This window comes from Alosa sapidissima, chromosome 23 (genome assembly GCF_018492685.1).
Source record: "Alosa sapidissima isolate fAloSap1 chromosome 23, fAloSap1.pri, whole genome shotgun sequence".
Classification (NCBI taxonomy): domain Eukaryota; kingdom Metazoa; phylum Chordata; class Actinopteri; order Clupeiformes; family Clupeidae; genus Alosa; species Alosa sapidissima.
The window spans coordinates 9,032,454-9,044,999 of record NC_055979.1 but is presented as its reverse complement, the minus strand read 5'-3'; the positions used below and the strand labels follow the sequence as shown (position 1 = coordinate 9,044,999).

At 50.2% G+C, this 12,546-nt stretch overlaps 1 protein-coding gene across 1 annotated transcript in view; it reads right to left on the bottom strand.

The window, feature by feature from the left end:
* Window positions 1-296: 296 nt before the first annotated feature.
* LOC121698888 (zinc finger protein GLI2-like) overlaps window positions 297-12,546 on the bottom strand; it is a 94,470-nt gene continuing 82,220 nt past the window's right edge. The window contains exons 9-14 of the mRNA XM_042081387.1: window positions 12,185-12,325; window positions 9,179-9,328; window positions 8,634-8,798; window positions 7,186-7,464; window positions 4,542-4,905; window positions 297-3,893 (exon numbers count right to left, since the gene is read on the bottom strand). Coding sequence (XP_041937321.1) covers window positions 1,468-3,893; window positions 4,542-4,905; window positions 7,186-7,464; window positions 8,634-8,798; window positions 9,179-9,328; window positions 12,185-12,325 — 3,525 coding nt within the window. The 3' untranslated portion in view covers window positions 297-1,467. The remainder of the gene's footprint in view (window positions 3,894-4,541; window positions 4,906-7,185; window positions 7,465-8,633; window positions 8,799-9,178; window positions 9,329-12,184; window positions 12,326-12,546) is intronic.

Genomic DNA, 12,546 nt, shown 5'->3' with positions numbered 1-12,546 from the left:
ACATGAAGTAAAACTTTGAGTTTATTTATTCACTTTTTAATTTTATTATTTTACTGATTTATTTATTTTACTTTTCCAGAGGAACTTTTTCTTACAGATGCTTCTGTCATGTTGGTAAATTAAACTGGGGACCAGTTAAATTAACTGCACCATGTGCAGGAAGTACTACTGGCATTTTTCTTTCTCTCTTCCTGTTCCCCTGAGAGGTGCATGAATGATCATGAAAGCAAACCAAACAGACTCAGAGAGGGAAGAAAAAGACACCACGCTGCAGTTCAGTACAAAAACAGCCATATTGTATTTTATAAAAATGTACAAAAGATATATACATTTCCCACCACATGGAGGGTCATAACAAGTATACAAAAAGACGGCTTCTTAACTTAGACGACAGCATCAAGTCCTTTGGAGTCAAAGTCCCAGTACTCTTGAAGAGGAAGTAGCCTACTGTTTGAGCTATGTGGCCCCTCATTTTTAGTTTCAGTTTGCATATTCCATCTTGGTCAATGCTGAGATTCCAGTTCCAGAACACAGTGCCCCTATAGCGCAGCATTGTTTGTAAGACAAATCTTAAAGTACCAGACAATCAGACGAATGTCCTTGTAAGTCAGTGGCAGCAATCATAATGTCATTTGACCCCTAAACCTTAAACTGGTTGGATCTGCTCACTGGCTTACTGCTAAAGTAGGGGATTGTAGTGTCATGGCTGAGGATCTGGTCTCAGTAACACTCAATGGAATCATGACTGTCAAAACCAGGTCATTAACAGAATTTACAGATGATTTCTATTTAACTATGATGTAGTAAAAAAAAATGTAAAGAAAAAATCATATACATTGAATATTTTTCCCTGGTTGAAACACTTTTTAGCATGTGAATTAGAGTCTTTCATATGCACATGCGTATGCGTTAGCATAGCAAGGCACTTCGTAAACTGACGTCTCATCACTGCATCCGGACGGCAGCGCAGGAAAGGGTGGCTCGCCAATTACTCTACATCCACCCTTGTTCATATATTCATACGTATACACATCTAAGGCAAAATATGGCTTTCAATGGAAGGAGACTACTATTTCAAATTCCTAACTGATACTATACAGATCAGATATGTTTGCCATAAAAACAAAACAAAAAATAAAAATAAAATAGGATTGGTCAGTCTTTTGATCGTTTCCTCTTTTTAGCGTCCTGTTCAGTTTTCTGCTGCTGTAGGTGGCAAGGGTCCATATTCGACAAGGAAGCTTGTCAGGTGGTTTGTCAGTTACATCTGTCGTTGAAAGAATGTGGTCTCAATAGTTCAGTAACAAGTAATGTTGCGGGGGTCATGGGGAGGCATCAAGACCGGTCAGTGCACGGAGGCCATAGTTCAGAAGTAATAAATGTCAGACGGCCACTGTTTGTCACTCCACCTCCTGTGTGTGTGTGTGTGTGTGTGTGTGTGTGTGTGTGAGTGATTACACGAGGCTCTTAAGACATCATGTTGAGGAACTTGCTCTCCTCTGCCAGAGCAGACAGCATGGAGCTCATGTCTCCGATGGCCATGTTACCGACTCCGGCTGGGACCGAGGGCAGCGTGACAGAGTTGCGGGGCGTGGTGAGGCGAGAGGAATTCTGGGATAGGTTCTGGAGGATGCTGGGGCTGATGGTGCCAGACATGAGGCTAGAGTGGTCGCCGTCGTCCAGCATGGTGTCAAAATCAATCTGCGGCTGCTCCAAGCCATGGGTGGAGTCCACTGTACTCGACACCTGATTGGTCCCCGGGGACGCCATGGTAACCAACGAGTCGTCCGGGTTGTCCCTTGTGCAGGAGGACGTCTGCAGGTTCAAGTTGTCGGACTCAAACATGTGGATCTGCCCAGTGTAGAACATGGCGTTGTCGTTGGCGTCTGTCGTGTTGTGGGTGATCATGCCAGGTTTTTTCGGGCTTGCCTCGGAGGAGCTGTAAGCGGGACTGAAGGTCGACTGAGGGAAGCCAGGTTGCTGCATTGTGCTTGGCCCCGAAAGCCTCTGGCTGGAGGTTTTGGGTTCTGTGGGCGGCCTTGGCTGGACGACCCCCTGATTTCCGTGCAGAAGAGGAAGCTGGGACGCTGGCGTGCCCGCGTAACTCTTCTGGTTGGAGTTCATCTGGGAGTAATTTTCCTGATTAGGCTCGAAAGTGACATGGCTCTGACTGGGCGCGAGCTGAGTCCTCAACCTGTTATTCTGCACGTCTGAGGACTGCTGGCTCAGCCTCTTACCGCCACCGCCGACGCCCGTGCCCAGCAGATCTGCCCCACTTCCTGCCACGCTGCCGCAGGGCGGGTACTGGGTCTGCATGGCGTTTCCGTTCACGTCAGCCGACACCAGGCCCTGGTTGTAGCTGTGCTGGAGCCGGACCTGCTCATTGTGGTTGATCCCCTGCTGCTGCTGTTGCTGCTGCCTCTGTGCCTGGACACAGTTGATCCTCTGGGAGAGGAAGTCCGCGCCGCCCCTTTGTGCGCTGAAGCCCTGGTTGTTGTGGTGGTGGTGGTGGGCCAGGTTCTGGCTCATTGGTCGGACCTGCTGGTTGGGGCTCAGGTTCTGGCAGGGGCCCAGCTGGTGTTTGTGCTGGACGCCGCTGGCGGTGGCGCTGCCGGCGACGGGGAGGTTCTGCCGCTCCCTGGCGAAGCTCTGCTTGGGTTGGCCGGGAGAACCGTCTGTCGGCCCTGAGCCAGAGCTGACCTCGTTCCACTGCACCGGCAGGTTGGTCCTGACCGAGCCAGGCGAGGGCGGATGCCCACGCCCCTGCCCCTGCCCCTGCCCGTGCTGCTGGGTGCCAGGGCTCATATGGCACAGTGGGGGCTGCCTGGCAGGGCTCGTGTTCATGTTGGCGTCCACCATGGCCATCCGTCTCTGGTAGAAACACGGCTGCTGCTGCTGCTGCTGTTGAGCGTGCTGTTTCAGGGGAAGCTGGTTTCCGTGGAAATCCTGCGTCGGAGGGGCGAAGCCGTTCATCGGGGCAGTCTGGGTCGCCTCCGGCTGAGACGTGATGTACTGCATCACGTCGTCCGGCAGCACGAGCTCGTCCTCGCCGCCGTGTTGCCCGCAGGCTAGCGTCTCCATGGCGACGTTCTCGGAGATGCTGGGGGGCCGTGGCGCGTAGGGTGCGCCGCACTGGAGGTTACCGTTGCCGTCGGAATGCATGTACCCCTGCAAGTGCAGCTGCTGCCGCTCGCCTAACCCCATTGGCTGCTGGGTGCTCACGTGACTCAAGCTGTTGAAACGCTGCGGCAATGTCAGAGGCTCCATCCCCGGCCGCCTCACTGGGTCACTGGCCCTCCGCGGCAGTCGCCCCGGCGCCTCGTGCGGCAACATGCTCGCGTTAGCGTAGCCGCTATCGCTGCAGCGCCTGGGCGCCGCGGGCGCGTGACCGTAGGGGTACCCCGCGACCGACTCGCCGGCGTCCCCCATCAGCGCCACGCGGTTCTTGAGGCTCATGCGCTCCATGTTGGGCAGCGGGGTCGGGGGGGCTCCGCCGGTGGCGGCGGCGTACTTGGCCTTGAGGCGGTAGTGCTGCGCGGGCGTCAGGCTCAGGAACACCGGCGCCCCCTGGCTGGCCTCGCTGGAGCGGCGCGACAGGTCGGCCGAGATGGGGTCGTACGAGTCGGCCGAGCTGATGTTGTTCGGGCGCCCGCCGCCGACCCCAACGCTGCCGAGCTGCGAGGCGCCGCTGGAGCGCCGGCTGGAGTAGCACTGGGAGAAGCCGGACGAGCGGCGACTAAGGGTGTACGCCGAGCTCAGTGTGCTGCTGGTGCTGTCGCGCCGCTCACTCAGGCGGCTCAGGACCGTCACCTCGCCGGGGCAAAGGTCACTCAGACGGGGGCCCATGATCTGGCTGGGGGGGACACTGCTGCCGGACGTTTCCAGGATGGAACCTGAGTGGCAGATGAGAACATGTCAGTCATCAGGAGAAATCATTGTAAGTCATAGATAAATCATCAATAAATCATCAATAAATCATTGATAAATCATCTTGTCCAACCCACTGACTTTGCATTTGTATTTGTATTTGAGCTTGGATGTAACATATAACATACATCAGTTCTGTGTGACTCAGTCCTAGAGACATTGGGATGACATGGGCTGGATTACAGGAAGCTCACAGATCTGGACCATATGATTTGAATTGATTGATTTAGGCAAGGATCACATCAGCCAGCGGCAAGCGACAATAAATTTTGTCTCGTTCCTAAGCAACACAAGCGGTTTGTCAATTGAATATGCTCGCGTTGCGCTTTGAAAGTTGAACCAAGTTCAACGCTCAGCTTGTTCAACGCTAACGTTACGCCAGCGTTGCCACCGTTCCGCTGCCAAACAATAGAGAACAATAGGAAACCTGCCGCTTGCCGCAGGCTAATGTGATCCCCGCCTTAAACTCTTGAAGGCTTAGTCCTCATTTACAATGATGTTGACTACAAAGACCATACAAAAACAGTGCATTTGTGCAGAAATGCTAAAAACAACATTTGCTGGTCGTGTGTATAATTTGGGTGTTGATTATGGTCTGTGGCGTCGGTACTCACCGCTGGTTGGCAGGGGCGGCAGCTTGGTGTTGATGCCCGGGGGCGGCATGCTGGCCCAGGAGCAGGAGTCCCTCACCGTCTTCAGCTTCTCCCTCTTCAGGTGGTCCAGTTTGAGTGTGTTGCAGGCGTTTTTGCGGAGGTGGAGGCCGACCGACATGGTTCCCGCGGAGACAACGGCGGCGGTGGAGTCGGCGGCGGTGGACCCGAGCCCCAGCGCGGTGGGCTCGTCGAGGGCGCTTAGGTCACCCATGCTGCCCCCGCTGGTCATCGCCAGCTCTACTCCACTGTCATGGTTGGTGGCACTGCCAAGTGGCGACGGCTCGCTGCTGCATGATGAGTGACCGCCAGGGCTGGACTGATACATCTACGGAGAGGAGAGGAGAAGAGGAGAGGAGAGGAGAGAAGAGGAGAGGAGGGGAGAAGAGAGGAAGGGGAGAGAGTAGAAGAGAGGAGAGGAGAGGAGAAGAAAGGAGGGGAGAGGAGAAGAGAAGAAAGGAGGGGAGAGGAGAGGGGAGTAGAGGAAGGTTAGGGAGAGGAGGGAAGAGTCATTCATGATAGCCATCATCAGAGCGTATGGAAGTAATCCACTGGTGTCAATTCAGGAGAGTAATTTATTACTTTTTGAATTTATTCTCATGAGAATAAGAATGGAGAAAGAAGGCATACAAGAGGTACACATGACAAAACTAAAATGAAAAAATATTCTATGATCACTGTAAAAATATAAAGTATAACAATATATACAAGGTCAAATATATAAAACAAATGTAAAATATATGATCAAAAGGGATGGCCAGATGAACAATTTCAAACCTAATTCAGAGCTTTTCGGTTTCAGGAGCGACTAACAGTAAATAATGAGAGTTTGGTGTATAGGGACGGCTGCACACTTCATAGCTCTTCGATCTCTCTGTGAATTTAAGACACTGCCGCCTCAAGCATGCTCTTTTAGATGTTTTCTTCACAACACCAGTGGTTTTTATCTTCTGTTAACTGCTCTTTCGTTACACACACACACACACACACACACACACACACACACACACACACACACACACACACAGAGACTCTACCACACCGCCTCCGTAGAGTCTGATGTGGAAAGGCTAAAGAGCAGCTTAAGATGCCAATCAAAGCAGCACCTACATGTGTCTTCACCAGTGTGTTTCATTGAGGGCCATACCCTCCTGTGATCACTGTACTAATCCCGCTTAAATGTCTGACAAATTGATATTTCTTGTGGCAAGGCTTCTTTGTAAATAATTCATCAGCCTGGTGGATTTTTTTACAAAGGGGAGAGGGGAGGCTCACCAACACAGCACCCCTCCCCTTCCTTCTGTGATAATCGCTCCCCTCAAAAGTCTGCCGAGACGCAAACACATTCTGGCCCAAAGTGAACTTAAAACACTGGGGTTTGATCACAGTGTGATTGCTGGCAGTATTTGTTAGGGACTCTTTGAGGAGGGGTGGGGGGGGTGTGTGTGTGGTGTGTGTGTGTGGGGGGTACGAGGAGGAGGGATGGGGAGGCGACGGTGCCAAAGTCAGAATACTAATCGGGTGGCGGGCGGCCTGCTTTCATCTGTGTGGCACAGACGTCTGTTAGATCATCCCGAGGAGGCGGAATTGAATCGAGAGGGACGGAACGTCCACGGACCTGGCGGGGGGGGGGGGGGGGGGTTCCGTGTCTGACAGGGGGGAGGGGCTATACGCCACATTCCGTGTTCAGTTGTGTTCAGCGCAGTGTAGAACATGATTATTCTGATATTGCTCTGAGCTGCTCTACAGCACTCCAGCTAGAACTTCATAAACAAGCTGCCTTGACAGACTGCAATGCTGTCACATTAACTAACATGCAGCTATATAAACGTACAGCGTGAAATTTGAATGTTACACCCGACAAAAGTACACAAGTTTTTGACATGCGCATGCACAGAAGGGCTCACCTTAGTAATGTCTGTCCATAAGCAAAGGTTAGAAGCAAAAAAGAGCAGATGTGTACAGTACACAGAGAAAAAGAGTTAGACGAGTGGAAGAAAGAGTATGTCAGTCAGTAATATTAACAGTTGAAATCAGAAGTTTACATACCCTGTACATACACATGCTAAAGTTGACTAAAAAGAGAAATAAAAAAATCAATTTCAAAATTTTATTCCTCTTTTTAGTCAACTTTAGCATGTGTATGTATAAGATATGTAAACTTCTGGTTTGAACTGTACATGCTGTTGTTAGTAGGTGTCAGAGGAGGCAGCCACCAGACCTTTCATGTATAATTGATTGGATTTTTGTAATGGATTATGCATATGCTTTGGAAGCATGTGGGATCATAAACATTCCTGGGCAGAGTACTCCCACTAATGATAGGATAGAAGGTTATTTACTCATCCAAGTAAAGGTTACATTCCAGGATATAGCCAGGTTACTGAGGAAAAGGCAGGATTTTTTGCAAAAGGTAACTCAAAAACCATTGGCATTTTTAAACCTTTTATCTGAAGGGTTTGGTAGAAAATAGCCAAGAAATAACCCCCACCTCCAAACCACCTCCACAACCCCACCCCCACACACACCTCTCTGTAAGCTCCCACCCAGGCGACGCATCGTCCATCTGTTCTAGCCAGGAGTGCAGTGACATGGTGTGATATCTTACCACAGAGTTCTCCGTCTTGATGGACTTGACATGCAGGTAGTCCTCCACTCCTCTGGAGGCGCTGTGACCGCCCTCTGTGTCTCCTCCTCCTCCCCGGCCGCTCAGTTTGGAGCCGGCCTCGTTCTCGCCGTTCTCGGGCTGAGGCGGACGCGGCATGTCGCTCCGCTGCTTCTTGGTCACGTGGGCCTCCGGACCGTGGACCGTCTTCACGTGCTTCCGGAGCGAACTCGGGTCCGTGTAGCGCTTGGTGCAGCCGGGGATCTTGCACACGTACGGTTTCTATGGAGACAAAACACATGGCCTGTCTCAGCAGCTGTGCGTCTTAGCTTTAACTCTTGAACATACTCTGAATTAGTCACACATACGGTGTGTGTGTGTTTGTGTGTTGTGTGTGAACTGTGTGTTCACTGCGTCCGAGCTTTAACTCTCAAACATATGACTCTAAATTAGTCTTTCATTTCCCCCCCATTCGCATGACGATTAGATGTGCTTGTTGTTGCTGGTGGCAGTAGCTGTGGTTGTAAATATGCAATTAGGCGTACACATTATACATGTACGACATGCTGATTTCCCTTGCGGTAATCGGGTGTGATTCATGGCCTAATGTGATATAATGTTATAAAGACGAGTGGATCTATGGAATGGGGGTAGGATCCTGTAGTCCTATCTCTCCATCTCTTTATCTCTCTCTTTTCTCTCTCTCTCTCTTTCTTCTTCCTCTCTGTTCTCCCTCTCTGATGGATAGTCACAGGCTTGAGATGGTTCCAGTTTTAATTTTGTATTCACGATCTGCAGGTGGTCTCTCTCTCTCTGTGGGGATGCGACTGATTTTCACTAATGCATTGTGGGTAGCCTTGCTCATTAGTTCTGCACCTCATTATTTACTTTCTCTCTCTCACTCATACACACACACACAGACACACACACACACACACACACACACACACACACACACACACACATGGGTTAATGGGATATGGTTGGGCGTCCAGGAACAATCACTCGGCGCGATGAGGAAGAACGGCGACAAATCTAATTCTAGACCAAATTTGTAACCCAACGCCGAAAAATGGCAAATTTACATCACATTACGCAGTTTGTAGTTTCTTAATGCGGTGGGAGGAGAGACCGCTAACCAGCAGCCCCGACCATGAGAGGGGGAAACGCAGTGTAATAACCCCAGACCTCCTGCTGCTGGGGCTGGGGAAACTCTTTAAGGTGCCTAGCGTAGCGCAAAGGCTCTCTGGTGATATCAGATGGATCATCATGGATGCATTCTTCTTCAAGTGCGGTGGGAAAGACTTTGTAGTTTCAAACAGAATTCAGTTCTCTGTGTGTGTGTGTCTTCATCAAAAACAGTGAAAAGTAAAATTATTATACCTTGTTGGAGGGTGTCTGTGGATGTGCGTGTACGTGTGTGTCTGTGTGCCTGTGCCCTATCCACATACCTCGTTGGAGTGTGTCCGGTTTTGGTGCTTGGCCCGGTCCGAGGCGTTGGAGAAGGCCTTGTTGCAGCCCTCGTGCTCACACACGTACGGCTTCTCCCCGGTGTGTGAGCGCAGGTGGGTCTTGAGGTTCTCCAGGCGCGAGTAGGCTTTAGCGCAGCCCTCAAACTGGACAACACAGACAGGCAGGGGAATGGACAACACACAGAGATCAGAAGTCACTAGTGTGTAAGGGAGTGTGTGTGTGTGTGTGTGTGTGTGTGTGTGTGTGTGTTTATGTTGTGTATGTGTGTGAGTGTGTGTTTGTGTGTGTGTGTATGTGTGTCTGTCTGTCTGTGTCTATGTCTATGTATGTGTGTGTGTGTGTGTGTGTGTATGAGTGTGTGTGTCTGTCTGTCTGTCTGTGTGTCTGTCTATGCATATGTGTGTGTGTGTGTGCGTATGTGTGTGTGTGTGTGGGTCTGTCTGTCTGTGTCTATGTATATGTCTATGTGTATGTGTGTGTGTGTGTGTGTGTGTGTGTGCGTGTGTGTGTGTTGTATACTCACAGTGCACTTGTGTGGTTTCTCCCCGGTGTGGCGTCTCATGTGCACCACCAGCATGTACTGGGCCTTAAAGGGCTTCTGCTCGCGTGAACACTCCTCCCAGCGGCACACAAACTCCTTCTTCTCCCCGTGGATGTGCTCGTTGTTAATGTGCTGCGAACACACACAAAACACATGTAAACACACACACACATACACTCAGTCATTTACTCTGACACACACAAACACACACACACACAGACACAATCATTCACTCTCTCCTTCTCTCATACACACACATGTATACCCCCCCTCCCCCCCCGTCACACAAACACACACACTCACACACACACAAGAACAGCATGTTTATTTCCTCCTGATTGGAGTGTGAGAGGACATGAGCCCCTGAGGTTCCCGGATGTGTGTGTGTGTGTATGTGTGTATGTGTGTGTGTGTGTGCGCTATTTTAGGGGGAGGTGGTTGCGAGGTCTCTTGAAGGTGTGTGGGAACTGACCTTTTCTTTGTGTGCAGCGGCTTTGTGTTAAGCCCTAAATTGGTCACACCGCTCCCCTGCATTGCACCTACAGACAATGCAATGCCAGCGGCGGCAGGCGGGGGGTCAGCCTCTAAAGGCCCGCTCACGGCTCACGGCTGTTAGCAGCTTGTGAAAACACACCAGTTCTGGGCTTTTACGGGGCAAGCCATCTGCAAGGAATGTTCCTCTACAAAGTTGAGGCGGCGTTTTTTTTGTTAGTATTTGTACGTTTTTTTTTTTTTTTTTTTTTGTCGGGAAGGCTGCCCTGCAATTCTCTTCTTCTTTGATCAGTACATCATGGAGGGAGGAGGAGGTCTGTGATGTCTGGTCTTCATGTGTGTGTGTATTTGTTTGTGTGTGTGTGTGTGTGTGTCTATGTGTGTTTTGCTAAATAACATAAAATTACCACACAGATCTGAGTGTGTTTTAGTTTCACTGGCATGTGTGTGTGTGTGTTTGTGCCTGAGGTTAGCCTGATAGCACTGTGGCTGACGAGGCCGAGGTCGAGTGTGTTTACAGTTGTGGACTTCAGTGTCAGTGCGCCCATTGTCTCCTCCTGACCCGTGATGCGATTGCCCTGACCAGCATAAACATCCAGAGGTGTGTGTGTGTGTGTGTGTGTGTGTGTGTGGGTTTGTGTCTTTTAGGGTGTGTGAGTCATTTAAGGGAAATTCTGTTGGGGCTGCCACTCAATGGCCACAATCTATACCCCTCAACTTTCACTCCCACTTGATTATTCTCCCCATACTCTCTCTCTCTCTCTCTCTCTCTCTTTCCTTCTCCACCCCTTTCCCCTGTCTTTCTCTTCTCTTTTTCCTCTTTTTCCTCCTTCCTCTCTCTCTTTCAACAGTTATTCTACTCTTTCCTCTCACTCTCCCCCTCTCTCACACCTCCTCTCTTCTCTTCGCTCTTCTCTTCTCCTCTCTTCTCTCTTCATCCCCTCATATTTCTTCTCTCTGTCTCTGCATCTCTCATTCTCCCTCCCTCCCTCCCTCCCTCCCTTTCTTTAGCCCCTCTTCCTATTCTCTCTCTTTCTCCACCTTTCTCTCTCTCTGTGCCGTTCTGCTTCAGTGACAGTCAGGAATGCTCCAGGCCTCTAGTTCCTGTGCTGTGGCGTGTGTGTGTGTGTGTGTGTGTTTGAGTTATAAGATGTGCCTGACATCCCTACCGATGTGGTTGAATAAAGATAAAGGTGAAACTAGTCTAGTCTTGCACAAACTCATTTGCATTGTACTTTATTAAACTTCAAAGGATGTGTGACTCAACCCGTTAGTATTTAAGTTGTACTGTACTTCTCTGTGTGTGTGTGTGTGTGTGTGTGTGAGAGAGAGTACTTCTGGGCAGAACCCGTATACTTGTTTTGGTATGTGTTTTTTAGATTCATAGTTCATGTGCTATTTTGGTTCATGTGTTTCTCCTGTTGGTACAAGTAGAGCTTCACAGATTATTTTGTGTGGTGTGTAACTTAAATGGCTAACTGTGCATGTGTGTGTGTGTGGGGGGTGGTTCGATTCATGTCCATGGTCAAGCCTGCGGAGCCTGGATGAGTCCCTGGGAGACGGTCCATCCGTCATTCCCTAAACCCCTGACCATGGGGCAGGGAGTACTCACGGGCCCAACACAACAGATTTACACCAGACCCTAAAGGTCAGAGGTCAAAGAGCTCTGGCAGGTCAGGGGGTCATGCTGACCTCTTGTTACTGTGAGATGCACAGTCAGGGATTTTACTTTGGCCCTTCCTTGCTTAACTACATCATCAACTCCTGAAAGCCTTGTTAAGTGTGGTATGAAGTAATCTCAAATATACACTGAAGAGGTGTTAAGTTCCTTTGTCCTGTGGGTATGGATTTCCCACAGTGACCAATTAACAGCCGAGCCTTAACGTAACACAACATGACATGGGATACTACTACAACAATAATAACGACAATTCGGACCAATGCATCTGAATGCAGCATATGTTATGTGTCAGCATGACCTGTAAATTCCCTGCCTCCTAAAGTGTATTACCAGGGCTTTCCAATATTAGCCACATAGTTGTTTTTGTCTATGAATAAGTGTGTATCTTACGCAACTAATGCTCCGAGTTCCCCTCACACTCCAACCTGTGTTTCTGAGACGGGTATTTATCTTTAGCAGACAGAGAGGAGCAGCTGAGTGTCTTGTGACAGAGCTGCATAACCTCCCATAACCCTTTCAGATATGCATATTGGCACCTGTGCTCTCCCTCCAACACACACACACACACACACCCCAACATGCCCCCCACCTCACACACACACACACACACACACACCGGCTCCTTTAGCCCCACATGGTCACCTGTGTCACCCCGTCCCCCCTAAACACACACACTTACACACACGCAAACACACCCCACTGGCTCATTTAGCCATGTGTCACCTGTGTCAGTCCCACAACCCCCCCCCCCCCCCCCCATACACACACACACACACAACCCTCCCCCCCACCCCCGGCCCCCTGTCCATGCTTACGTGGACCAGCTGTTCCTGGGTGTCGTACTCCTTGGTGCAGCCGTCCCAATGGCAGTTGGTCTCGTACACCAGCTCCGGCTCCTGCTTACACTCATCCTTGTCCAGGTCCTCCTTCAGCTCCAGCATCCCACCCAGGTGCTCCTATGGGGACACAGCACGGCTGAGTGAGAGTGTGTATGTGTGTGTGTGTGTGCGTGTGTGTGTGTGTGTGGAGTGTGTGTGTGTGTGTATGAGCTTGTGGGTGTGTTTGTGTGTTTGTGTGTGTGTGTGTGTGTGTGTGTGTGTGTGTGTATGAGCTTGTGGGTGTGTTTGTGTGTGTGTGTGTGTGTGTGTGTGTGTGTGTTTGTGCGCGCGCGCGTTTG